General features: G+C 49.8%; 2 protein-coding genes across 9 annotated transcripts in view; both read right to left on the reverse strand.

Annotated features, from left to right (window-relative positions):
- On the reverse strand, nt 1-17,073 carry MOB3C (MOB kinase activator 3C). 4 transcript variants are annotated; one of them, XM_031668286.1, is made up of 5 exons: nt 9,054-9,224; nt 7,332-7,410; nt 5,271-5,738; nt 2,267-2,469; nt 1-1,948 (listed from the first exon to the last, which is right to left on the reverse strand). In XM_031668286.1, exons 3-5 carry the CDS (start codon nt 5,686-5,688, stop codon nt 1,919-1,921), a joined length of 651 nt encoding a protein of 216 aa, XP_031524146.1. In that variant the 5' UTR covers nt 5,689-5,738; nt 7,332-7,410; nt 9,054-9,224; the 3' UTR covers nt 1-1,918. The 4 variants fall into 4 exon arrangements, with proteins under 4 accessions (XP_031524146.1, XP_009206134.1, XP_003891875.1 ...); XM_009207870.3 differs by lacking the exons at nt 7,332-7,410; nt 9,054-9,224 and adding an exon at nt 16,960-17,073; XM_003891826.3 differs by lacking the exon at nt 7,332-7,410 and having other exon boundaries at nt 9,054-9,285.
- The window catches only part of ATPAF1 (ATP synthase mitochondrial F1 complex assembly factor 1), a 50,308-nt gene continuing 35,744 nt past the window's right edge, over nt 10,643-25,206 (reverse strand). For 2 of the 5 annotated variants that reach the window (XM_021941239.2, XM_021941229.2), the window contains 3 exons: nt 20,109-20,214; nt 16,960-17,481; nt 10,643-11,661 (listed from right to left, as the gene is read on the reverse strand). In XM_021941239.2, the coding sequence (XP_021796931.2) occupies nt 20,194-20,214 (21 nt within the window). In that variant the 3' untranslated portion in view covers nt 10,643-11,661; nt 16,960-17,481; nt 20,109-20,193. Of the gene's footprint in view, nt 11,662-16,959; nt 17,482-20,108; nt 20,215-21,247; nt 22,286-25,206 lie in introns of those variants that run through there. The other 3 variants (XM_021941232.2, XM_021941236.2, XM_021941222.2) reach the window with 3 other exon arrangements.

Genomic DNA, 25,206 nt, shown 5'->3' on the forward strand with positions numbered 1-25,206 from the left:
TGCTTTAGTTTGCCTTTTATTTTACCAAAAATAACAACAATAAAGTCTTCCCTCTGTTTCATAAAAATACATTTTCCCACCCTCCCCCCAACCCAGAAATCAGCCCTTGCCGCAGCCTAGAATCCATCATGCAAGTCACAGCACTCTGGGGAAAGCTCCTACCACCCTCGCTCCACAGCTCCGGCAAAGCTGCCGGGCCACTCGGGAGGCGGCAGAGGCAGAAGTCCCAGGCCCAGCTGGCTGGCCCCAAGAGCTCCATCTGTTTCCCCAAAGTGCAGGCAGCTTCTAGGCCATTTAGTGGGGCATGATATTGGATGCTTGGCTCAGGAAACAACCCCAGCCAACCCAAGGGCAGTGGGGCATGTTGGCATCAGGTTAGAAATTATTGCTCAAAGCAGAAACAGTTATGTCCTAGAGAAGGTCTGTTAAACCCTCTTTCCATGTGCATCTCTGTGTAGCAATAGATGGGTCAGGATCCCTGGTTTCTCCAGCTCTGTGAACACCTCCCTGTGAGGCCTTGGACAGTTTCTCCCTCTTCTTCTCCTGGCTTCAGTTTCCTCGTATGTACATTGAGACATGAGACTGGATGATTCTCAGGTCCCTTCTGGCTTTCATTCTGGCCTCCCAGAGTGGAGGCTCTGGGAGGGCAGAACCCGGTTCCTGCCTCAGTTTCCCCACCTGTGGGTCTGAGCATAGTGCTGGGTATGGAGGTACTGAGTAATGGAGTGCTGAATGAACATCCCAGTCTCCCTGTGGATAGCTGTGCTCTGAGATCCAACTGTCCAGAATGCCTGAGGGATGGCTGGGAAGGAGGCAGGTAGTTTTAGGATGGAGGATCTCCATACCTGGAAGAGTCCATTCACCAACTATATCCTCAATGTCCTGGGATGGGAGAGAAGACTCCAAAGTTCCCAGCTGAAGTTCCACAAGCTCCTTGGACTGGGGGATTATTCTGTGCTGGGCTTCAGATCCGAGGAGCCAGGTCTGTAGATTCTGGGAGCTAGACTGGAGTATATGATTCCCAGATGAAGGGCCAGGGGACCTTTGTGTACTTGAGGGATCATCTCCAACCCCCAGGCTACCTATAATATAGGCCTTCTTGGAGGCAGAGGGATGAGTATAATGTCAGCTCATGGGCATCTGTGGGTAAGAGAATCAGAGCCTGTGGCTGTGGTGGGTCAGGGTTTAGGAACTCAAGGCAAGGCTCCTCTTCCTACCTTCCCCTAGCTCTCCAGGACTCATGCTGATGGAAGAATGTAGCCTGGAAGGTTTGAATGTAGAGCAACATCTACAACCACATTTTGGGCACTTAGTCACATGGTCAGATATACTGAGTGGGGACGCTGAGCTGTCATCACTCCTACAGTGGCCGTGGTCTGATGGTCCCATGGTCTGATGGTCCCAATCTATTTATCCATCCATCCAACGTTTATGGAAGGCCTATTATGTGCCAAGGAGGGGTAAGGCAGCTAGCTCTCACAGACACATCCCACAGTGAAAATCACACACGCACACACCCCGGCATCTGTGCTCACTCACAGGCAGACTGCTCACTCTCTTGCACCTTTCTTGCCATCACCTTGGCCACACCCACATTCCTCCAATAGGCTTGGGAACCAGCATGGAAGGGTCAAGTGTCATAGAAGAAACCCCCTAGCCTACCCTACTCCCACACTTCATGCCAGAGGTTTAACTCCACTTCCCTTCTGTTTGCCCGCCTAGATGCTCTCCCCTTCTCCATCCACAAGCGGTCAGGGCGACAGGTAGGCAGACTCCTGAGAACCAGAAGTCCAGAGGCTTTGGGTGTGTGGAGTGGTTCCAGTGCCTTCAGATTCCTTCAGGCTCCTGGGGGTCCCCTCTGCCAGCCATCCTGTGTTCAGATTGTCCATCTGATGGCCAAAAAAGTCCAGACCTGGGCTCAGTGGCAGATCCGCTCTGTCATCTCCCTCTGCAGAGACACAAGGTAGGGAAGGGTCAGTCAGAGCTCAGCCTACTAGGCAATCCCTTCCCAAACCATAGGGCCTAGCTGCTCTTCTGTCTGAGCCTGGCCCGTTCCCCCAGCAACCCCAACTCTTAGGCTGCAGATCTGGGTTTGTAAACCGACACTTGAAAGAATTCTCTATTGAAGTAGATAATTCACAGTTATATGAATTGCCTTCCCTAATTTATCTACTTGGGCATTGGAATTACTTAAAGCAGGCAGCTTTTGGACATGAAAACTCAGAGGCTAGCCTTGGTAGGGGAGGGTGGTAGGGCTTGGCCTCACCAGTGGCTCCAGCTCCCGCTGGTCCACCAGACTGAACTCGCGGATGAAGTAGTAGAAGTGCTTGTAGCAGGTGTTGACGTGCGCCTCTGCCCCCATGCTGAGGATGCTATCGAAGTGGTGGATGTAGACATGGACAAAGACTCGGAAGAGGCGGGTCAGGATCTTGGTGCAGACCTGCTGGAAGTTCTTAGGGAAGGGAACTCCTAGAGGGCAGGGGAGGACAGAAGAAGGGGATCAGTATCCTGGTGCCAAAGCTCTGTTCAACTTTTCCCTCCCACACACAGGCAACCAGGATGGCTTTTTCCCCAGCATACTTCTTAGTACACTTCCCTTTGGGAAATAGAGAGTGGTTTGACTTTCTCCCACACTTTTTTTCTTTTCCTTTCTTTTCTTTCTCTTTTTCTTTCCCTTCTTCCCTTCTTCTCTTCCTTCCCCCTCCCTCCCTCCCTCCCTTCCTTCCTTCTTTCCTTCCTTCCTCTCTTTCTCTCTTTCTTTCTGATGGAGTTTCCCTCTTGCTCAGGCTGAAGTGCAATGGCACGATCTCAGCTCACTACAACCTCTACCTTCCGGTTTCAAGCTATTATCTTGCCTCAGCCTCCCAAGTAGCTGGGATTACAGGCATGTGCCATCATGCCCAGCTAATTTTCCATTTTTAGTGGAGACAGGATTTCTCCATGTTGGTCAGGCTGGTCTGGAACTCCTGACCTCAAGTGATCCACCTGCCTCGGCCTCCTAAATGCTGGGATTACAGGCAAGAACCACGGTGCCTGGCCATACTTTTCTTTTTAATGAAGCACAAATCTGACTGTGGCTCTCCCCTGCTGGAATATACATCATCTCCCACATTTTCCCATCACCTAAAGCAGGGCTTTGCAAACTTGTGGGGGTCACTGACCAACCCTTCTTAGACTATGATAAAAGTTACGACCTAAACTCTCCCCAGAAATATGTGCAATTGCAGAGATGCTCACATCACACTCTGGTATACAAGTCCAAGGAGAGTTCAACAACTGGATCCATTTAAAAACATCTCTGGGTCTTCAGGATTAAGTCCTAACTTCCCAGCAGGATGCTGCTCAAGGCCTTTCATGATCTCATCCTGACCTCCCTCTCTAGCCCCACCCCGTGTCCCTCCTCTTTTCAACATTCACACAGAAGTCCTCAGACCCCCAATCCTGGAAATGATGAATTCTGCAAGAATTAGTTCAGACAGCCTTCATTCCTTCAAATATTCAACACGGAGAACCTTCCATTTGTGAGCCAGGTCCTGTGCTGGGTCCTTCACACCTTTAGCTCTAATCCTTAGAACAATTAGCCTTATATGTCCGCTTGTCATTTTAGATATGATAAAACCGAAGTGCTTATCAAGGTGAAGCTGCTAGCCCAAGGCCACATAACTATTAATCAGTGCAGAATGGAGACAGGATTCAAACACTCTTTGCACTGCACTGCAGCGACCCTCACAGACATGGGACCCATAAGAAAGGCCCCGTTTCTGCATAGTCCCCCTTGCTCAAGGCAGAGATCTTGGTGGCTTATGCCCTCTTCTCTGTGTGGCAGTCACCCAGGGTTTTAGGCATCTACACCTGGAGTCCCACAGGCCCAGGGAGGTATGGCCAGCAGGGAATATGAGTCTACCTACATTCAGGTCCCCCCAGCTCCGTAGACCCCCTCCTCTTCCTCAATGTTCCCAGGTGGGGTCGAGCCTTCCCTCCCTCTGAGACCCTCCAGCCCAGCCCAGATCGCTCAGACATATCCTGCCCATCTAGACTTGGGGTCCTGAGCTCCCATGGACCTGAGCCCCAGTTCAGAATTCCTCCCAGTTCAGTGCACTTTCCCTCAGTAGCCTCAGTTTCCTCCTATGTAAAATGAAGGTGCTCACTGTCAGGCATGACAGCGCAGGAAATGGCAGGTCACTGGCCGGGGAGGAGCCGTGGGCATTGAATTGTGACTCAGAGCCCAGCTTCCTTCAGCATTCAGACTTCTCCCCTCAGGGCTTGACCACCCTGCCCCACCCACCGCTGAGCCACACAGCCTCTGTGGAGATGAGCTCCAGGTTGGGGCTGGGCCAGGCTACAGGTGGGGCCGGTGTGATGAACACAGTGTCATGCCTGCTCAGCTCCTGGACCAACACCCCCCTCCTGCTCCCTTTGGGTGGGTAAGCAGTGCCTGGGTGACATCACTCATCTCCCCTCCCTACCGTCACCCACCCAGGCTGCCCAGCTGAGATAAGAAAAGGCCCCACAGCCTGTGCCTGGCAAGGGAAAATTCTGCCCTCAGAGCCCCAATCTGAGGTGATGATACCATCAGGGTCCACCCAACCACCAACTCCCTTCTTTTCCTGAGGCCAGGAGTCAGAGGGAACCCCGGGAGGCTGGAGGTCAGATCAGCTATGACGTCGGGGCACCTGTTCTGGAAGGTTCTGAGAATCATAGCATCTGTGGTCTTGCCAGAGTGGTCTTTGGTGGGACCACTTATGCTTTAGAAAAGAAAAGCCCTCTGAAGTGGGTGGATCACCTGAGGTCTGGAGTTCGAGATCAGCCTGGCCAAGACGGTGAAACCCTGTTTCTACTAAAAATACAAAAATTATCCAGGCGTGGTGGTGGGTGCCTGTAATCCCAGCTACTCAGAAGGCTGAGGCAGCAGAATTGCTTGAACCCCGGTTGAGGGGGAGGCGGGGGCAGAGGTTGCAGTAAGCTGAGATCACACCACTGGGCGAAAGAGTGAAACTCCATTTCAGAAAAGAAGAAAGAGAAGAAAAGAAGAAAGAAAGGAAGGAAAGGAAGGAAAGGAAAAGAAAGGCCCCAAATTGGGAGTCAGGAAGTCCTAGTCAAATGCTTGACCTTGAGCAAGACACTTTTAACCTGTTTCAACCTCGCTTTCCTCTTCCACAAAATGGGGATGAAAATCATCCCCCAACCCTGCACAGAGTGTCTATATCAAACCAAATCCTCATCTGTGGAATAGGCTCCCAGTGGCTCCCTCCCCACCAGGTGACGCTCACCAACACGCGTGGGAAAGACCTCTTCGTCGTTGATGAGGCCTTCGATCCAGTCCATGAGCAATGCCATATAGCGCGGCGCAGAGAGCTTGGCCGGCCGCCGGTACTGGCGCTCATCTTGCCAGCGGTACTCGTAGCGGGGCCCACCGGCCATGACCGGGCAGCTGGTCTCACTGCAGCGCTCAGCCATGGTACCGTAGATGAGGTTGATGCGGTTGAAGAAGTCCACCACATGCACAGCGATCCAGTCGTCGATGTTCTCCCCAGGTGGCAGCCTCACCACACTGCGCAGGTCCAGGCCCGACTTGAGAGAGGCCTGTGCCTTCTTGTACAGCTCAAAGCGCTGTGTGCCCGGCTCAAAGCGCTTCCGCGGCCGGAATGTCTTGTCCTTGGCGAACACCTGCTTCAGGCACAGGGCCATGGCCAGCTGGGCCTGGGGCTGCTATCCAGGGGCTCAGACCTGAGGATACCCTGCCAGGGACAAGGGCATGGGGGAGCTGGCGGTCAGGGCCTTATCATCTGGAGTCTGACTTCCCAATTCATCATTTCCCTGTCACCTCTCAGACTTTGCTCAACCTCTGCATCCCCTGCCTGGGAATCTAAATCCTCAACCCCTAGGTCCAGTGCCCCGCCCTCTTTCCGGGCTACATTTGTCCCCCTTGCTAAGCCCCACAGCCCTCCCATCTCGTTTGTCTCTTTTCTGCTTTCATTGCAGAGCTGGGCCTGGGCTCTAAACAGGTGCCCCTCGGACTTGCTGTTAGTCACGACAGAGGTAGCAGAGGCTCCCTGCAGGCCCACCAGCAGACAGGGGCTTGGATGAGATGACCTCTAGGAGCCCTCTTGGCCAGCTGGTGCAGCGTGGGAGAGCCTCACAGCATTGTGCTGGGGGCAGGGTGGAGGGGGTGGGGGATGGCTTTCGGCTTCCTCTGGGATATCCCGTAGTCCATCCGGCCACCGGGGATTCCCAGGGAGCAGCAGGGAACTTTTCTACCAAAAATGTCCTTTCCTTTTTTTTCACCCTGAAAGAGGAAAGGGCCCTCCGGCTGCCAGCTGGGAGGCTTCTGAGTGTGGCTGCAAGCACTGGAGAAGGGGGAGGGCCGCAGATCAATGAGGGCATCGCTTCCTCTGACAACAGCTGGAGATCCTTCCCCCGAAGCCAGCCTCCTCCGGCCCCAATTCTGAACAAGCCACTGGCCCCTCCCCTTGCACCTGACACTCAGTAGACATTCCTAGAGCAACTACTATGTGCCTGGCACTGGGAGGTAGAAGAGTATAGTCAGATTCATCCAGGAGGGCCCATGTAGAGCTCAGGCAAATTTGCTTTGCCTCCTAGAATTTAAGGATCCCAGATTCAGAACAGACTTCGGGAGACAGTGATCAGGGCCCTAGGCTCAGAGGCAGGAGTCCTGGGTTCTAGTTGCAGCTCTACCATTGGCTTACTGGGTGACCCCTGTATCACCATGGATTTGGCCCATCCAGGTCCTGGGTCACTCTGCTATAGCTAGGTTTCTAAGACCTGAGTCATCTCATCTCACCTGTGAGTGTGTGAGCTACTGGGAAATGCAGACCCATGTACCTACCAAAACTAGAATTTAGCCACAAACTAAGCACTGCCCCTGCCTCTAGACTGAGCACTAAGGCTGAGTATAAGCTAAGAATTGCCTTCTTTTTCCAGGCTAACCTCTGACCTAGGCTCTGGCAAGTGTGAGCCCTGACTCTAGCCTTTAGCCCTACTCTGAGGCTTGCTTATGGCCGAAGCCTGGGCTTGACCTCTGACTGATGCTGGAGCACTGTCCTTTCTCACATCTCTGGTAACCCTGGGACAGGATTGGGGAAGGGAGGGTGGGAACCAAGTGACAACTGGGTAAAAGCAAAGGGAAGGCACATATTGCAGGAGGGATATTCTGGCAAGAAGTCAAACTAGCTGGGGAGATGTTTGAGACAAAGGTCCTTCCTTGAACCCACAAAGGCAGGCCAGGATGGGGGCAGTCTGGTAAAATGAGAGCAGCTTGGAGGGTAGAAACAGGCCATTCAGCAGGAACTTGTTCTCTTGAAAAAACTCACAGATGTGAAAGGTCATCTCATCCATCCTGACTCTTCAACTTCTCACCCAAAGAAGTCCCCAGGGTGGGACCCCAGTTTCCTGAGCAAAGAGGAGATTTCTGTGCTTCACTTGCCATCTCCATTTTAAACTCTGCTTGGGGCAAGTGCTTCCCAAATCCCTCACATTGCAATTAGGCGGGGCTCCTGGGCTCCCCACATTGCATGACCCCCTTTATGACAGTTAGAAATAGGCCCCCACCTTGGCATTCAGCACCTTGTCCTACCTTTCCTGCCCCACTTCCCACCTCCCCACACCAACCACCCTGGGCTTCTTCCTGATTCCGGAACACGCCCCCACTCTCTTGCTTCTGCATGTTTTCTTATACCTCCACCTGCCTGACCACACATCCTCAGATTGGCTGCTACCTCCTCCCACAGCCTCCTCTCCTGAACTCAGATCTCCTTCTCCTTGGGTAGAGGCTGCTTTTGGTCATTGCAGTCTCCACTCCATCCCCAACCCAGCCCCAGCTTAGGAAAAGGCCTGGCACAAAGTCAGTGTTCAGGCTTGAAGGAAAGCTTAGACTAGAATCTTAGAGTTAAAATAGCCCTGATAGATCAACTGGCCCAGCTCACTTGTACACATGGGAAAACTGAGGCCAAGATGAGGAAACTGAGGCCTAAAAATAGGACTTGAGGAGCCTGTGTTCACACAGCAAGTTACAAGCAGAATTGGGAACTGAGACGAGGTGGGGCTCAGATCATGACCAAGGGTAAAACACCATTTTCCTGCACTGGCTTATCAATGGTCTGGTGCAGACAGAGAAGAGGAGGGGAGTGGAGGGACAGTGGAAGCATCTTCTCCACCAAACAGCCCAACGTGCTTCCTGTCCCCAACACACTGACTCCGTACAGCAACTGGGATGTCCTGACCAGTGAGCTAGAGTTCCACCTTACTCCCGTGGAACTTCAAGGCCTGGGTCTCTTTCCAGGAGAACGTAAGCTCAGGGGGTGGGTGCAAGGCAGGTACTCTTCTAGCCACAGGGTTAACTCCCTTCACTCTCCACCCCCATGCCCTCACTGAGTTTCTGTCACAGAACCTCTGTCCCTCCCTGAACCATTGCTGTTCCCCCTCCTAGCCCCCATTTCCCAGTGCTGGCTATCCTTTCACTCCTGGAGTGGCAGTGGCTTGCTCATTCCCTGGGTGGGGATCTGGGCTTCTCAGATGAAGACAGCAGGGTGACCCTCCCTGTTTCTGATATTTAGCTCCCTGCTAGGCTACATCTACCACTCCTTGGGCCTGGGCCAGAGGATGGCCGCAGTTTGAACCCAGAATCCAGCCTGGGACGCTCTTCAGGACAGAAATCGAAGAGAAAAAGTAGAGGCGAAGACTCCACGCTCTCCTTGGGGCGCGCAGCCACCCACGCCCACCCCCGGCTTCCCTGCACCCCCAAACCAGCTCCTAGGGCCAGGCAGGTCGTAGGACCCAGAGGAGCCCGCCTGACATTTCCGCTCCCCGAAAACACGCCCCCCAACCCCTCCCCTCTGCCCCGTACTGCCCCCTCCAACCCCACCCCAACTTTCGAAGCTCTGAGCTTCGGACCCCAGCCCCAAGACAGCGGCCAGTCTGCCTTCGGGCGGGACTCTCCTCCAGACCGTGCCACGCCAGGACAGCCGAAGAAATGAAAGTGGAAGCCAGGCGGGCGGGGTGCGCGGCGAGGCCGCAGGGGCACGGCGCACACTCACGGGTCCTCCTCTGGCCGCGGGGTCACATTCCCAGCCACAGGGTCGCCCTTCCCTTGCTGGTCCCGCAGTGCCTGTTCTCTCTCCTGTCAGCCTGTCCGTCTGCCTGTCCTGCCGGCTGCGGCCGCCCTCCTGCCCGGGTGACGCCAGCTCCGCCCCGGGCCCGCCACGCCGCGGCCACAGGGCGGGGAGGGGCGGAGAAAGGGGACTCCCCTCCACCCCAGTACACAGACGCACTCGCCCCCACCCTCCCGGAAAGTCCATATCGGGCTCCCAGCTTCCCCCTGGACAAAGGACTGAGCTGCCCGCCCCCTCAGTGCTTCCTTGGACCTCCACCAAGGAGGCAGCCTCAGGTTCCCAGACGGTAAAATGGGGAAAAACTCGGCTTCTTCTGGAGCAGAAACAAGAGCTGCTAGATGAGGGTGTTCTTTGCCCTCCTAGAATCGTCTGCGTCACACTTGTCCCGGGACCCGATAAGGGATCAGGACTGTCCTATCCACTCCCATATCCTCAGCTCCTGGCACATAGCAGGAACTTAAAACCCACTTGATGGATGAATGAATGATTGAGTGAAGGAATGAATGAACGCCTTGGGAATCATGAGCTGAGTCCTTCACCCCTGAGGGACAGGCCCAGAAGAGCCTCAAATCACAAACTTCATCTCCTCACCAGGGAGGGGGCCTGGCTCAGGCTGGGCTGATTCTCCTTGCTCCTCACCCAGAGTCACCCCATTTCTTACCTCCAGACTTTTATCCCAGCTGTTCCATTTTAGAATACCTTCTCTCCCTCCTTCCTTCCGACTAAATCCAAACCACTCAAGATCCGATCTGCTCTCCCTATCACCTGGGTTCCTTCGAAGACAGAGAGATATCCCACCAGCATTCAGTGCACACTGTGGCCCCCAGGCCCAGGGACCAGTTGGCTGCTCTGTCTGGGATGGGAGGGAAGATTGGAGGCCTTCTAGGGTAGGAAGACCAAAGCAGAGAGCTTAGCTGTAAAAGCCACTCTGGAGGGGTAGGGGAGAGCTGGAGGCCACAGGTGGGCATTTACTATGGCACACTGGACACTCCTTGTGTCTGGACCTTCTGTTTGCTGGATGACATGAGAACACGCTAGATCCTTAACCCAGATCATATCCTTTGCAGCAACATGGGCTGGAGCTGGAGGCCATTATCCTAAGCAGACTAACACAGGAATAGAAAACCAAATACTGCATATTCTCATTTATAAGTAGGAGCTAAACAATGAGACTACGTGGATACTAGGAGGGGAACCGCAGACACTGGGGCCTGCTTGGGGGGAGGGCGGGAGGAGGGAGGATGAGACAAAAACACCCATCAGGTACTATGCTGCTTACCTGGGTGATGAAATTATCTGTGCACCAAATCCCCATGACACAGAGTTTACTTATGTAACAAACCTACACATGTACCCTTGAACCTAAAATAAAAGTACAAAAAGAATCCCAGCTCATAGAACTGTGGATATGTTCTTTTGTTGAGCACCAATTTTTGCCCCAGTCTAAAGTTCTCTGTTGTCTGACTCTTAACTCTCTGCCCTGAATCCCCTATAAACAAACACTGGCTTATGGAGCAAATTAAAATATGCTTCTTTATTTATTTGATATCCTAATCAATATCTTTTATTAAGTATAACTCTCCACTCATATCAGATCAGGGGATTGGGTGATGAAGCTGACCTGGTTGCTGACCTCAGGTGCTGACAGGTCAGTAGAGGGGACAACACAGAGAGATACACAAGGTCAGAGCTCAGTCACCCAGAGGTGAGAATGTGGTTGTGGACTAATGGACTTTGTAAGAGTAGGGGTATTTGCTGGAAGTACATAGAACACCCAGAACGGGTATGTTTAACAAAGACATTATTTACAGGTATGGTCAAGGTGTAGCGAAACCACACAGACAGTGTATCACCAAAGGACTCACAAGAGCAGAGGCTGTCAACCCTAGGCTGCAGGAGTGCAGGAAAGGAGTGGTGAAAGTGGGAGCTCTGAGGAGGGGGCAGCTGTGGCCTAAGGTGGAGGGGTATACCCAGCCCACAGCAATCATATAGGGAAGGACGGGGGGCAAGTAAGAGACCTCACTCTCCTCCCTCTCTCCCTCCCTCTGATCTCTGGCCAGGTTTCCCCCACTAGCTGAATCCTCCCAGAAGCTGAGAACAAGGGAACTTGTTGCTGCAGCCTGTAGATGTCAGCCTCCTAGGGCGTAGAAATGGGTGGAGGGTGGAGAGCCGTCTGAGGAACCATGTGGGGTCAGGGCCGGCTTCACAGGGGAAATGATTTGGAAACTGCTTGTGTTTTCCTTATCATTCAGTTCTAAATAGTTCATAAATTTCAATGTAATTTCCTCTTTAACTCTTGAATGATTTCGAAGTGTGTTTTTCAGTTTCTTAGCCTATGGGAGGTTTATGTTTTTCTTGTTGAGTTCTAATTATATTACACTGTGGTCAGAGATCATGGTCTGGAAGATTCTTCGGAATTTGATGTGACTTCCTCTGTGGCTTTGTGCAGGGTCATTTTCTGGACTTCTGAGCTGGGTTTTATAGGATAGGGAGGAGTTTTTCTGGTGAAGAGTGAACAGCACAGAACCTTACACTGTGGGAAATAGAAATGATCCATTTTGAAGGAATATCAGAAGTTCCCAGCTCATCCTCAGAGTCCCTGGGTGTCTGTGGGATGGGAGGCAGGTGGAAGGGTTGGGGGAAGCCAGAAAGCCCAGATCTCTCAACTACCTGTACCCTCTTCCTGCCCTTCTCAGTCCTGGTTAGAGAGACTAGTTCTTCTAGGAGGCTCTGCTGGGGCTGAAAAGACCCAGACCTTGGAGAACAGTGTCCTGGCTTTACCATAATTTCGCTGTGTGGCCTTGGGATGGTTTTGCCCTCTCTGATGGCACACTGTAACCCTACAGCACTGGAGACCTACACAAGACAGGCTCTGTTCCCTGCCACTGTGTCCTGAGTATGATAAATGGCTCCAGAAGAGTTTAAACAAGGCTCATCTCTGAAGCTTGGCGGAGCCAGTGAGGACCTACGATAGGACGTGACCTTTTCCACTACTCAGCCTGGGCACAGGCCCCCCTTGCAGTGGGAACTCTGAGTGGCAGCAGGGTGGTGTCTGCCTGCTGTGTGCCTTTGGGAAAGCCCTTGCCCCTCTCTGGGCCTCAGTTTCTACACCTGTACCATGAAAGCATCTTCTAGCCACACCAAGTACCACTCCAAGTACCGTATCAGAACCAGCTTCCTGTGCCTTCCCACTGGAGGCCTGTATCCAGTGACTCCACTGATACAGAGTGGCCACTTCCTGGGGACTCCGCAGCCCTTCCTATGCCAAGAAAGTTCCCCCTCCCTCCCTGCCCCACACAATGAGCTACTGCACCCTCAGTTCACCTTACCAGATGTCTGGCAGCTACTATAGCCTGATGGGGCCCACCCTCTCCTCACTCTCTCCCAAGAAAGAGTTTCCATTTCAGCTTCTGCCCCTCCCTGCCCAGGAGGCAGGCTCATCTATCCTGGATTTTCCATCCTGGCCCACTGAGGAGAATGCCATGGGCACCCTTATGGCAGTCAGAGGAATTGAGGTTAGACTTCCTTTCACTTGAAGGAGACAAGGTTCAAGGGAAGATGGCAGGGTAAGACAAGGTTGACAAGGATATGCACTAAAATTCTGTGTGACTATGGACAAGGCACTTGTTCTCTGAGCCTATTTCCCCTTCTCTAAAGTAAAGACAACAACAACAACATCTGCCCCACAGAAGAGCTGAGAGAATCAAATGTGATAGCCCTTGGAAACAGTAGAAGGCTGTGGTCAGTCTGTTTCAGGGGTGCTGCCTTCAAACACCCAGCAGGTGTTTGTGTGGAAGAGGGACTGAGCTTGCTCCAGGGTCCTGGAGAGCAGTGGGCAGACACCCAGGACAATATGAAGGGGCGCTTGGCATATCAGAGCTGTCCAACCATGCAGCCTGGATGGCTGTGCTGTTCTCTCAGGAGGGAGCGGTGCAAGCAGAAGTTACCAGCCCTTGGTGACATGGACTTCAGAGGGTTTCAGTCCCTCCAGAGAAGGGGAGGGCCCTCTTGCCTCTAAGAACCTCAGGCTCCACTGTTCTCTGCTCCAAGCTACTCCTCCTTCCCAGCCCTCTCCCCTTAAGGTAGAGGCATTGCTCTCATCTCTTCCATCTTGGGAAGGACACCTCTGGAGACTGGGGTGGAAGTCTGGTGTGCATAAGTGCCTGAAGACAATTTCACAGCCCTCAGACCTCACCTTCAACATGGTCCCAGTAGGCATTGTCCCCTCCAACCATTTGGGTTAGTTCCCAGCCTGGGGTGCCCCGGGAGTGGAGGTGATAGTTGTGAGGGAGGGGTGGTTTCACCAGTGTTCCAGGCTCAGCCTTCCATAGAACCCACCATGAAGGCTGCCCAGGAAATTCTGTCCAACCCTAGCCCCTCCTCTACTGCTGGGGTGCCTCCATTTCAGCCTCTGGGGCTGCCTGCATAGAGCAACCCCTACTTAGTTCAAAACTTTTCTACAGAAAGCCCTCAGATTGCCCCAGTCTGGATGCACCCTCCTCCTTTCTCCACAGCACAGCATCCCTTCTCCAAGTGAGTTCAGTAACACCTGCCTCCCTGCCTCAGAGTTGCCAGCAGGGATGGAGGTTTTTATGGTCCCCAGAGGCCTGGGTGTTATCTTTTAGCAATAATGGTAGTAAATTATGGCCAGGCGCAGTGACTCATGCCTGTAATCCCAGCACTTTGGGAGGCCAAGGCAGGCGAATCACAAGAGGTCAGGAGTTTGAGACCAGCGTGGCCAACATAGCGAAACCCCGCCTCTACTAAAAACACAAAAATTAGCCAGGCATGGTGGCTTGCACCTGTAATCTCAGATACTCAGGAGGCTGAGGCAGGAGAATCGCTTGAACCCAGGAGGCAGAGGTTGCAGTGAGCCAAGATCCAGCTTTGGTGATACAGCGAGACTCCATCTCAAAAAAATAAAATAAAAAAATAATGGTGGTAAATTATGCTTTAAATTATTATGGTGGTGTGAAAACACATCACTTTCTTCTATTTGTTCATTCATTCTTACATTCCACAAGTATTTACTGAGGGCCCATTAGATGTCAGGCACTGTATGTTGGCCAGCTGTAGACCTTCCCCTTGCTTTGTGGGTGGTGACAAAGGCCTCGGTCTTCTAAGGAAGTTCCACTGGGCCCACGTGTCCCATTGGCTACAGAGGAATATTATTGAACAACAAGTCAGGGAGGGGGTGGCTTGTAAAAGGGAAAGGTTCTTGGATATCACTTAGTGTGATCTCCTCGAAGTATGTGGAAAATTGAGACATAGGGAGAGAAAGAGATCAGCCCAATGATGAATCATGACAATAAAAACCATTAAGTGAACCTTACATATGCCTCTCCCTGAAAGGCATATTCTCATTTCTTCTTCTCAGCAACCCTGGGAGAGAGGGAGGTTTATCTTTCTAGAGATTTTAAATTGTTCTTCCCTTCAGAGAGGGATGGAGGGGCTGGAGAGAAAGTTCCACTAAGTAGGGAGAAGGGATTGGCCATGTTTAGATGATGTTCCAAACCCTACACTGCAGCTCTCTCTGGGTCCCATCTTGACTTCATGTCCAGGAGATGGGAAAGCTGTGTCTGCTGCAGCGGGAAGCAGCAATTCGGTGGGTGGAGTCCACTTCTTGGTGGAGACTCATGCTGCACCCTGTAGAGTCTGGATTCCACACAAGTACAGCTTGTGACTTCCAGCAGTTGTTAATCCAGTATGTCATCAAATTGCATTTGGGGCCTTTTCAAGAAGCAGCTGTAGGAGCTCTGCTTTGCCTAAGGCTAAGTAGACTAAGGGTATGCTCTTCTTTCCCAGGAAGTTTTCCTAAATTACACCAGTTGCCTGGAACCAACCCTCCTCAGGGGGGAGCCCTTGACACAAAAAGTTCTCAGTGGTTTGTAGTTGTGCTCCTTGGTTAAGCCCATGGAGGTTGCATCTTCCCTTTTGGACTGTAAGCCCTCAGAATTGGGGTTTTATTTATTTTGCCTCCTCCCATATTACCTTGTAGCAGCAACCGACAGTTGTAAGGAATGTTGTGGTTTACAAAGTGCTTTTACTAACTTTTTTTTTTTTTTTTTGAGATGGAGTCTCATTCTGTCACCCAGGCTGAAGTACAATGGCGTGATCTCGGTTTACTGCAACCTCCGCCTCCCAGGTTCAAGCGATTCTCCTTCCTCAGCCTCCTGAGTAGCTGGGATTACAGGCACACACCACCATGCCCAGCTAATTTTTGTAGAGACAGGGTTTCGCCATAGTTGGCCAGGCTTGTCTTGAACGCCTTACCTCAGGTGATCCACCGCCTCGGCCTCCCAAAGTGCTGGGATTACACATGTGAGCCACTACGCCTGGCCTACTCTGGTCATTCTTGAGTCCTGCAACAACCTTGGAATGCGAGTATTGGCTCCAAAAGGTGAAATGACTTGGTCAAGAAGTACAGCTTGAAATGGCAGAGCTGGGCCACATGAGGTGGCTCATGCCTGTAATCTTAGCACTTTGGGAGGCTAAGGTGGCAGATTGCTTGAGCTCAGGAGTTAGAGACCAGCCTGGGCAACATGGCGAAACCCCATCTCTACTAAGAAAATACAAAAATTAGCCAGGTGCAGTGGTGCGTGCCCATGGTCCCAGCTATTCAGGAGGCTGAGGCAGGAGGATTGTTTGAGCCTGGGAGGCGGAGGTTGCAGTGAGCCGAGACTGCTCCAAGGCACTCTAGTCAGGGTGACAGAACAAGACTTTTATCTTAAAAAAGAAAGAAAGATGGCCGGGCGCGGTGGCTCAAGCCTGTAATCCCAGCACTTTGGGAGGCTGAGACGGGCGGATCACGAGGTCAGGAGATCGAGACCATCCTGGCTAACACGGTGAAACCCCGTCTCTACTAAAAAATACAAAAAACTAGCTGGGTGAGGTGGCGGGCACCTGTAGTCTCAGCTACTTGGGAGGCTGAGGCAGGAGAATGGCATAAACCTGGGAGGCGGAGCTTGCAGTGAGCTAAGATCCGGCCACTGCACTCCAGCTTGGGTGACAGAACAAGACTCCGTCTCAGAAAAAAAAAAAAAAAAAGAAAAAAAGAAAGAAAGAAAGAGAGAAAGAGCAAGCAAGCAGAGCTGAGACTCAAAAACAGGTCCAGTCACAGGGTCTATCCTTCTGCCCGACACTGCCTGAGCACTTAGCAAATATAAGTTAGGCAAAGAACAAGTCAGTTTGAATGGGGGTTAGACACTTTCAAAAAAATGCTCTCCTGGGAAAGTAAATGATAAGACATCTGTGCCTGGATCCATGTTAAAGCAATTGGCAGCATTAAGTACATCGACCATCCTCCATAACCTTGACATCACCTTAGACTTCTCACTCACTCTTTTGATACTCTTGCAAAATCTGCTGGGGCAGGTCATATTCCACACATTCTACAGATAGCACCCAAGGGAGGAAGTCATTTAGTGTGAGCTGAGAGTTGAAAAACAGATAAGAAGGAGGCCAAGTACAGAGAGAAGAAAGGGAAACAGAAGGCTGTCTGAAGGTCACTCGGCTTCTAGAGTGCCGAGTTGCCTGCCTCTGGGAAGAGGGCATGAGGTAGACCATCACTGACAGACCGGAGCTTCCCTGACTTTGAGAGCAATTCCCTCTCCGCAGGGGTGCCCAGAGGACACAGTGCAGGTTGCTGGCTCTGAGACAAACTGAGAAGGGTGAGAAAGTTCCAGCAATCAATCCTAGCTCCAATGGGGTGTGAGTCTCCCAACTGAGCTCTGTAGCTGAGTTCCCATCAATCCCTCACACCCCTCAACCCCCTCCCCTGCCACTGCTGCCTGCCTGGATTTCCATATATCATCCCCCTCTGCTCACTCACCACAGGGGAGTACAAAATGCATGCAGGATGGATGGAGAGCTTCAGCCTGTGCAGGCAACACACAATTCTCTATGTAGCTGCAGGGGCCAGGCACAGATAGTCCAGCGCAACAGATAATCCAGAATTTGTTTCCAGGGGTCACGAGCCAGGGAAATTCTCAGCTTTCAAAATCAAACAAGGAAAACATCTGAACTCAAAGCATCTGGGGAGGCTTTCCTCTCTTGCCCCATAGAGGTCTTACCTAAGGGCATGCTGGGAACAGCTAGTCTCATCCAAGAAATCTTTACCAGAGGCAGACAATAATAAAATCCTTGTCTTTTTCAGATATTTTCCAGTTGGGTTGCCTTGGACTGAAGTGCAAAGAAAATTTGGAACAAAGAGATAGAAGGAATGCTGCTACCGATACCCTGTGTGACCTTGGGGAAGTCACTTCACCTGGTTTGGAGCCTTTTTCCTCGGGTGCAAAGTAAAAGTAAAAACTTATTGCAGGGGTTCCCAAATCAGGCTGAGTTTCAGAATTACCTGGAGAGAGTTAAAGAAAAGAAAAATATTAAGTTGGTGCAAAAGTAATTGCGTTTTTGACATAAATGGCAAAAACTGTAATTACTTTCACACCAACCTAATAGTTTCTCAGGCCCCACCCCAGGCCAACAGAATCTATGTCTCAATGGTGAAGCTCAAGAATGGACAGCTCTGACAAGTGCATCAGGTGTTTCTGATGCCCAGCCAGGTAGGAAAATGACAAGGTTAGATGGATTTGGTCTCTTTAAACTGTAAACAGTTATGTTTAATAAGTTGCCAAGGAACTAAATACATAGACATCTGTAACCAGGAATAACTTTGTCTCAGATAAGCCATCTACAAATAATCAGGCAGGCCTGCACCTTGGCCCAAAACTCCAGATGTTACCTGGCTTCCGACCTAGATGTTAGCTGCTAGGCTTTGGGTCTGCCTGCTCGCCTGCCCACCTCCCAGATTCCTGATGCCTGTGCCCTGGTCTGGTATGATTACCACTGCTCAAGCCTCTCTAAATTCCTGGAAGAGACTTTCTGAAAATTGAAACATGGTGTAGAAAAATAGTACAAAAGAAATATGTTCTATAAATGAAAGGTCTAGTTCTAGGAGAAGATTTATGTTCCAGAAACAGAAATTCCTCCTCCTCTGTATAGATGTGCACCTTGAAAAGGTACTTAACCAGCTACCGTTTTGCACTTTTATTATAGTGCTAAGCACTCTGTGTTTGCTACATCATTTAATCCTTTCTTACGTTTTGAGATAGGTCCATTATTATGTTATTTACAGATGAGAACACAAAGGCTCAGAGAGACTGAATGACTCGTCTAAGGCCAGACAGTGAACGAAAGGCAGAACTGGGATTCTAATTTAGTCCTGACTCTTCACATCTATGATGCTGTTTCCCCAGTGTCCTCATCTGTAAAATAGGGAATAATATTGGCCGGGTGTGGTGGCTCGTGCCTGTAATCCCAGCACTTTGGGAGGCCGAGGCAGGTGGATCACCAGAGGTCAGGAGTTCGAGACCAGCCTGGCCAACATGGCAAAACCCCATCTCTACTAAAAATACAAAAAGTTAGCTGGGCGTGGTGGCACACACCTGTAGTCCCAGCTACTCAGAAGGCTGAGGCAGGAGAATCCCTTGAACCAGGAGGCAGAGGTTGCAGTGAGCTGAGATTGCGCCACTGCACTCCAGCCTGGGCAACAAGAGTGAGACTCTGTCCAAAAAAAGAAAAAGAAAAAAAAAAAGGAATCATATTACTTTTAAGGTATTGTTGCAAAGATCAAATGAAAGAAACTTAGGCATCTCAGAGAGTCTTTTGGGGGTCACACACCAAGTGAGATTCAGCAAAATACCTCTCTGCTCCCTCTCTTCCCCTGCAAAATTAGTGCCAAAATGTAAGACATGCCTGCTACTTCTTTTTTTTTTTTTTTTTGAGGCGGAGTCTTCACTTGGTTGCCCAGGCTGGAGTGCAGTGACGCGATCTCGGCTCACTGCAAGCTCCGCCTCCCAGGTTCGCGCCATTCTCCTGCCTCAGCCTCCGGAGTAGCTGGGACTACAGGCGCCCGCCACCGCGCCCGGCTAATTTTTTTGTATTTTAGTAGAGACGGGGTTTCACCGTGTTAGCCAGGATGGTCTCGATCTCCTGACCTCATGATCCGCCCGCCTCAGCCTCCCAAAGTGCAGGGATTACAGGCGTGAGCCACCGCGCCCGGCCATGTCTGCTACTTCTTACTTGACTAGAGGCAAGGTCAAAATGGGAGAATGAATGTGGGTTGAAGAAATGAGAGTGCAAGATGGGGATCCATACATATTGTGAGTGTGGGAAAAATAGCAGTAACAAACATGATGTGGGGTCACAGTGGACCACATATCAAGCATTACCTAGTAGTGATTGTTTCAAACCATGGCAAATATTTTTTGGGTAAATGAAGATCTTGAGAGGACATCACTAATCTATGGTTACTGCCATGGCAGATGTAGAAGAGGACCAAGGTCACGTGAATATCATATCTGTTGGGAGGGACATGGGTTCTGGGCAATAGAGTGAAGATTCAAGTCAAGATGTGATGGGAGCACTGGACTGAAACCAGCCAGATGGAATGGGGCTATGTGTGGAGGTCCAAAGGACTAAAGTTCCAGGCAGGAAAAGCAATGTTTGACAACAGATTATGGGAAGATAGCAAGGTGGGAATAAAGACGAAGGCCAGGAAAGGTGGAGTCAGTGAGATGACTTCAGTAAGTGGCTATGTGGGGAAATGACTTCCAGGTGGGCCATGCCAACTCCCAAGGGACGGCCACCCAGAATCCACTCTGAATACCCCACAAGAGCATCTTGGGCTCAACTCCGGGCTCCAACTGTGAGGCAGACACTGGTGACACTGGCTAGTCTGTCCAGATGCAGGTGAGCCAGAGGGTGAGGGGCTGGGGTTTTGGGTCATATAACTAAAGACAGACAGTTCTGCTGAAGAGATGCCAAAGCAACTTGAGAGTTATTTTTGCTTATCAGCAGGAGAGGTGGTTAGGTGGAAAAGTGAAGACTCTCCTGGGAGGTTCCATCTACAACAGGCAGAAGGAGGTGAGGGTAGTGAAAAGAGGCCAGATTTTGGCTAGGGGTGGGGAAGAACTGACTTACTCAGAGCTGTCTCAGCATGGTGCAGGTCAGTTAGCAGGTAGAGAGTTCCAGTCCCCAGGAAAATTTTAAACAGTTGTCCAATGGCTTAGTGGTGCTGTAGGGAGGCCTACAATGGTAGGTGGGAGAATTAGACTAGACCAGGGTTTTTTTTCAGTCTTCCTTGAAAACTGTTTCTTCAGATGACAGCTTATGAGAAGCCCCATAAATAAAACACAGATTCTCTGGTTGAGTTGGGGGGTCAGACTCCCAAGGTCCCCAGCTCTGGACTTTGGGGATTTCTTGAAGCACAGTTTGAAAACTGGTGATTGGATAGTCTGTAAGGTCTTTTTTTTTTTGAGATGGAATCTTGCTCTGTCTCCAGGCTTTGGCTCACTGCAACCTCTGACTCCCTGGCTCAAGCCAGTCTCCTGCCTCAGCCTCCCGAGTAGCTGGGATTATAGGCACCAAACCCAGCTAATTTTTGTATTTTTAGGAGAGACAGGGTTTCACCATGTTGGCCAGGATGGTCTCAATCTCCTGACTTGGTGATCTGCCCTCCTTGGCCTCCCAAAGTGCTGGGATTACAGGTGTGAGCCACCGCGCCCGGCCGTCCCTCAACCTTTTTTTTTTTTTGAGACAGAGTCTCACTTTGTTGACCAGGCTGGAGTACAATAGCGCGATCTTGGCTCACTGCAACCTCCCCTCCCAGGTTCAAGCAGTTTTCCTGCCTCAGCCTCCTGAGTAGCTGGGATTACAGGCTCCTGTCACCATGCCTGGCTAATTTTTGTATTTTTAGTAGAGATGGGGTTTCACCATGTCGGCCAGGCTGGTCTCGAACTCCTGACTTCAGGTGATCTGCCCACCTCGTGCTAGGATTACAGGCATGAGCCACCACACTTAGCCTGTAAGGTCTTTTTTGTTTTTTTGGAGACTGAGCCTTGCTCTGTCCCCCAGGTTGGAGTGCAGTGGTGCAATCTTGGCTCACTGCAAACTCCGCCTCCTGGGTTCACACCATTCTCCTGCCTCAGCCTCCTGAGTAGCTGGGACTACAGGTGCCCGCCACCATGCCTGGCTAATTTTTTGTATTTTTAGTAGAGATGGGGCTTCACCATGTTAGCCAGGATGGTCTCGATCTCCTGACCTTGTGATCCGCCCGCCTCAGCCTCCCAAAGTGCTGGGATTACAGGCGTGAGCCACCGCGCCCAACCAGGTCTTTTTTAATGTTAAGGTTTGGCAAGGCAAGACAAGAATTTGAAAGTGACAGCTTGGTACTTAATTGTTTTGCTCCAAAAGTTTGTTCATCATCATCTCTCAGTTCTTTCTGCTTACAAACCCTGGACCTGACTGCCTTCTCTGTTCGCCCCTTGGCTTGGTTTTCCACATGTAGCCTCTGCAATAAGAGCAAGCAAAATGACCACTGTCTTGGGCTGGGACATAACCACAATGTGTTTGTCAGAGCTGGATCTCACTTTGCAAGCGATATTTGTAGACTTGGGTGGTCTGAGTTTAGTGGTCACTCAAACGGAGTTTATTCAGCATCCACAGAGTATCTTATCCCTCTCTACCAGGTCTCGTGTTGGACACTTGGAATATAATGTCCAGTAAGATATGATCCCAGTCTCCAAGGGCTATTCAGTCTGGTGGGGAAGCCAGGCTTGCAGGGGGGCCATGTGGAAGGGAATAGGTCTCAGGGAAGGCTTCTCATAGAGATACTACAGTGAAGCTTTGAATTAACTTAAGGAGGAATAGGTATTTGAAGCAGGCAAATGTATTTGAAAAGAGCAGAACAGAGGTAGGAAGAGCACAATGTGTTTAGGGAACTGCAAGTCATCCAGAATGGCTGGAGCCAAAGGAGTGGGTAGGAGAGGCACAAAATGAGCCTGGAGAAGACACCACGCACAGGATCCTGAAGCTCCTGTGAGCTGATCTAAAAGGACTTTGTCCTGAAAGCTCTGGGGAACCTGTCACGATTCATAAGTGGTTTGAACTAATTTTTCTTGTAGATATTCCAGTTCCTAAAGCCTGAAGACCTCAGAAGTAGCCCTGTTCAAGTGAATGTGAAGAATGAGCCAGCTCAGTGGACATTACAAATGATCCTATTAAGTGTGGAGCATGGGCAGTCATCTATTCCTGGGTTGGCTCCTGATGCAGACAGCAACCTTGAAGTCATCTCTTCCCTTTCTGTGCTCCAACTCTCCCTTTTAGCAGAACAAGGATAAAGATGTTGTTATCAATCTGTCACATCAGAAGAATTGACAAGACCAAAGTTCTCCAAAAGAAGTCCTCCCTAGTTAGAACATGATGTCTTGCAAAATTGTCTGGAGGAATCAGAGGTACATAATGCATGCATTTTGTTCTTTAGTTACCAGCAAGAAAATTGGAAGACATGTTTCTCAGGGCTGGTTCCAGAGCCAACCATGACTTATTATTATTATTTTTTTTTAGAAAGGGGCTCACTCTGTCACCCAGGCTGAAGTGCAGTGGCACAGTCTGGGCTCACTGCAACCTCTACCTCCCAGGTTCAAGTGATTCTTGTACCTCAGCCTGAGTACCTGGGATTACAGGTGTGTGCCACCATGCCCAGCTAATTTTTGTATTTTTAGTAGAGACGGGGTTTCGTTACGTTGACCAGGCTGGTCTCTAACTCCTGGTCTCAAGCGATCCGCCCACCTTGGCCTCCCAGAGTATTGGGATTACAGGTGTGAGCCACTGCGCCTGGCTGGTTGCTTTCTTTTCTGAGCTGGAGTTGGGGCAGGAGGGTACAAGGAGAGAGCAGCACATGTCACCGACCAGCAGGTTCCTGCCAACCTCATAGGGTTGGTAGGATTGAGATAAGCCATGTAAGGACTTAGCACAGTGCCTGGTATACGGTCAGCCCTTAGTAAATGCTACTGGTTATTGTGTTTTGTTTTTGTTTTTTTTAGTGGTTATTGTTAATGTGTATACAGTCAAGCATTGGTTAACAGTGGGAACTACACTGAGAAATGTATCATTAGGTGATTTGGTTGCTGTGCAAACATCATAGGATGTATTTACACAAACCTAGATGGTATATAGCCTATTGCTCCTAGGCTGCAAACCTGTACAGAATATTACTGTGCTGAATACTGTGGGCAACTGTAATATAATGGTAAATACGTATCTATACATATCTAAACATAGAAAAGGTACAGTAAAAATACAGTATAAGATAAAAAATGATCCTGCTGTATAAGACATTTACAATGAATGGAGTCTGCAGGACTGGAAGTTGTTCTGGGTGAGTCAGTGAGTGAGTTTTGAGTGAATGTGAAGACTGAGGAGGACATTACTGTACACTACAGTAGGCTTTATAAACACTGTACACAAATCTATAAAAATATTTTTCTTTCTTCAATAACCTTAGCTTACTATAACTTTTTAACTTTATAAACCTTTTAATTTTTAAAACTTTTTGACTATTTTATAATTACACTTAGCTTAAAACAAACACACTGCATAGCTATATGAAATATTTTCTATCTTTATTCTATAAGCTTTTTTCTATTAAAAAATTTTATTTTTCACTTTTTAAATGTTTTGGTTAAAAGCTAAGACAAAAACACGTACATTAGCCTAGGCCTACACAGGGTCAGGATCATCAACATTACTGACTTCCATCTCTACATCTTGTCCCACTGGAAGGTACTCAGGGGCAATAACACACATGGAGCTGTCCTCTCCTATAAGAACAAGGCCTTCTTCTGGAATAATTCCTGAGAGACCTGCCTGAGGCTGTTTTGCAATTGACTTAGTATTTTTTATATGTAGAAGGAGCACACTCTAAATGATAAAGTGTAGTAAATACATAAACCAGTAATAATCATTTACTACTATCAAGCATTATGTACTGTACATAATTTTATGCACTATACCTTTTTATTTTTTGAGATAGGGTCTTGCTCTATCGTCCAGGCTGGAGTGTAGTAGTGTGATCCCAGCTCACTGTAGCCTCAACCTCCTGGGCTCAAGTGAACCTCCCACCTTAGCCTCCTGAGTAGCTGGGACTACAGGTGTGCACCACGATGCTCAGTTAATTTTTAAATTTTTTTGTAGAAACGAGGTCTCGCTATGCTGTCCAGGCTGGTCTCGAACTTCTAAACTCAAGGGATCCACCTGCCTCAGCCTTCCAAAGTGTTGGGATTACAGGTGTGAGCCACTGTACCCGGCCCCTATACACTATACTTTTATAGGACTTGAAGTACAGATTTACACCAGCATCACCACAAATACGTAATGCATTGTGCTATAACATTACTACAGCCATGATGTCACTAGGCAATAGGAATTTTTCAGCTCCATTATAATCTAATGGGACCACAGTTGCATATGCAATCAAACTTGACCAAAACATTGTTATGTAGTACGTGACTGCAGCTTGGGAGGCCAGCACCGAACCCAGAGTACCTCTTGTCTCTTGCAAGAAACACATGGCCTTTGAGATTTTAACACTGTCTACCCATTATTCCCCATTAAGCCATAAGTGCCTCTTGGGTGGGTACCAGAGACTGGCAAGCTTTGCATCCTCCATAGCACGTGGGAGAGTTCCTTAAATCTCTTTGCCTCTTCTGAGATGGCATTGATCGATATGTCTTGTATTGTAATCATTCACGTCAGGTCATGCCGCTGAACTGTGGGCTCCTAAAGGGTAGATACTGAATCTTTGTATCTGTCCAGAAACAAGCATTCTTAGCTTGGCTCTGCTCCAGGGTGTTTAACACTTGCTGTTCTCTTTACCTGGTTCTCTTTCCCCAGCTCATGTATCAGCTGCCACTGCTGAGAGATGCCTCTCCTGACCATTAAGTCATTGCCTCCACTCCATAGTCTATAATATTATTTTTTAATTTTCATAACACTACCAGTATGTGAAATAATTTTATTGGTTTACTTGTCTTCTTTACAAGAATATAAACTACATGAGAACAGGGGCCTTATTTGCCATGTTCATTGCTATATTATCCAGTTTTTAATAACAGTGCTTGGCAAACAGGTGCTCAGTAAGTGTGAATGAATGCTGACTCAATGCCAAATCAAATGACTAGGAAGTGGGCATTAGTACCTCTTCTCCAAGACTGAACAAAAGGTCAATATGGAGAGTGCA

This window comes from Papio anubis, chromosome 1 (genome assembly GCF_008728515.1).
Source record: "Papio anubis isolate 15944 chromosome 1, Panubis1.0, whole genome shotgun sequence".
NCBI lineage: Eukaryota > Metazoa > Chordata > Mammalia > Primates > Cercopithecidae > Papio > Papio anubis.

Coding starts and splice junctions, on each gene's coding strand:
- MOB3C (XM_009207870.3), bottom strand. CDS start 5,688: ATGGCCCTGTGCCTGAAGCAGGTGTTCGCCAAGGACAAGACATTCCGG. Junction 2,470..5,270: donor GGTCTTTCCCACGCGTGTTG/GTGAGCGTCACC, acceptor CCTGCCCTCTAG/GAGTTCCCTTCCCTAAGAAC. Junction 1,949..2,266: donor AGCGGGAGCTGGAGCCACTG/GTGAGGCCAAGC, acceptor GTGTCTCTGCAG/AGGGAGATGACAGAGCGGAT.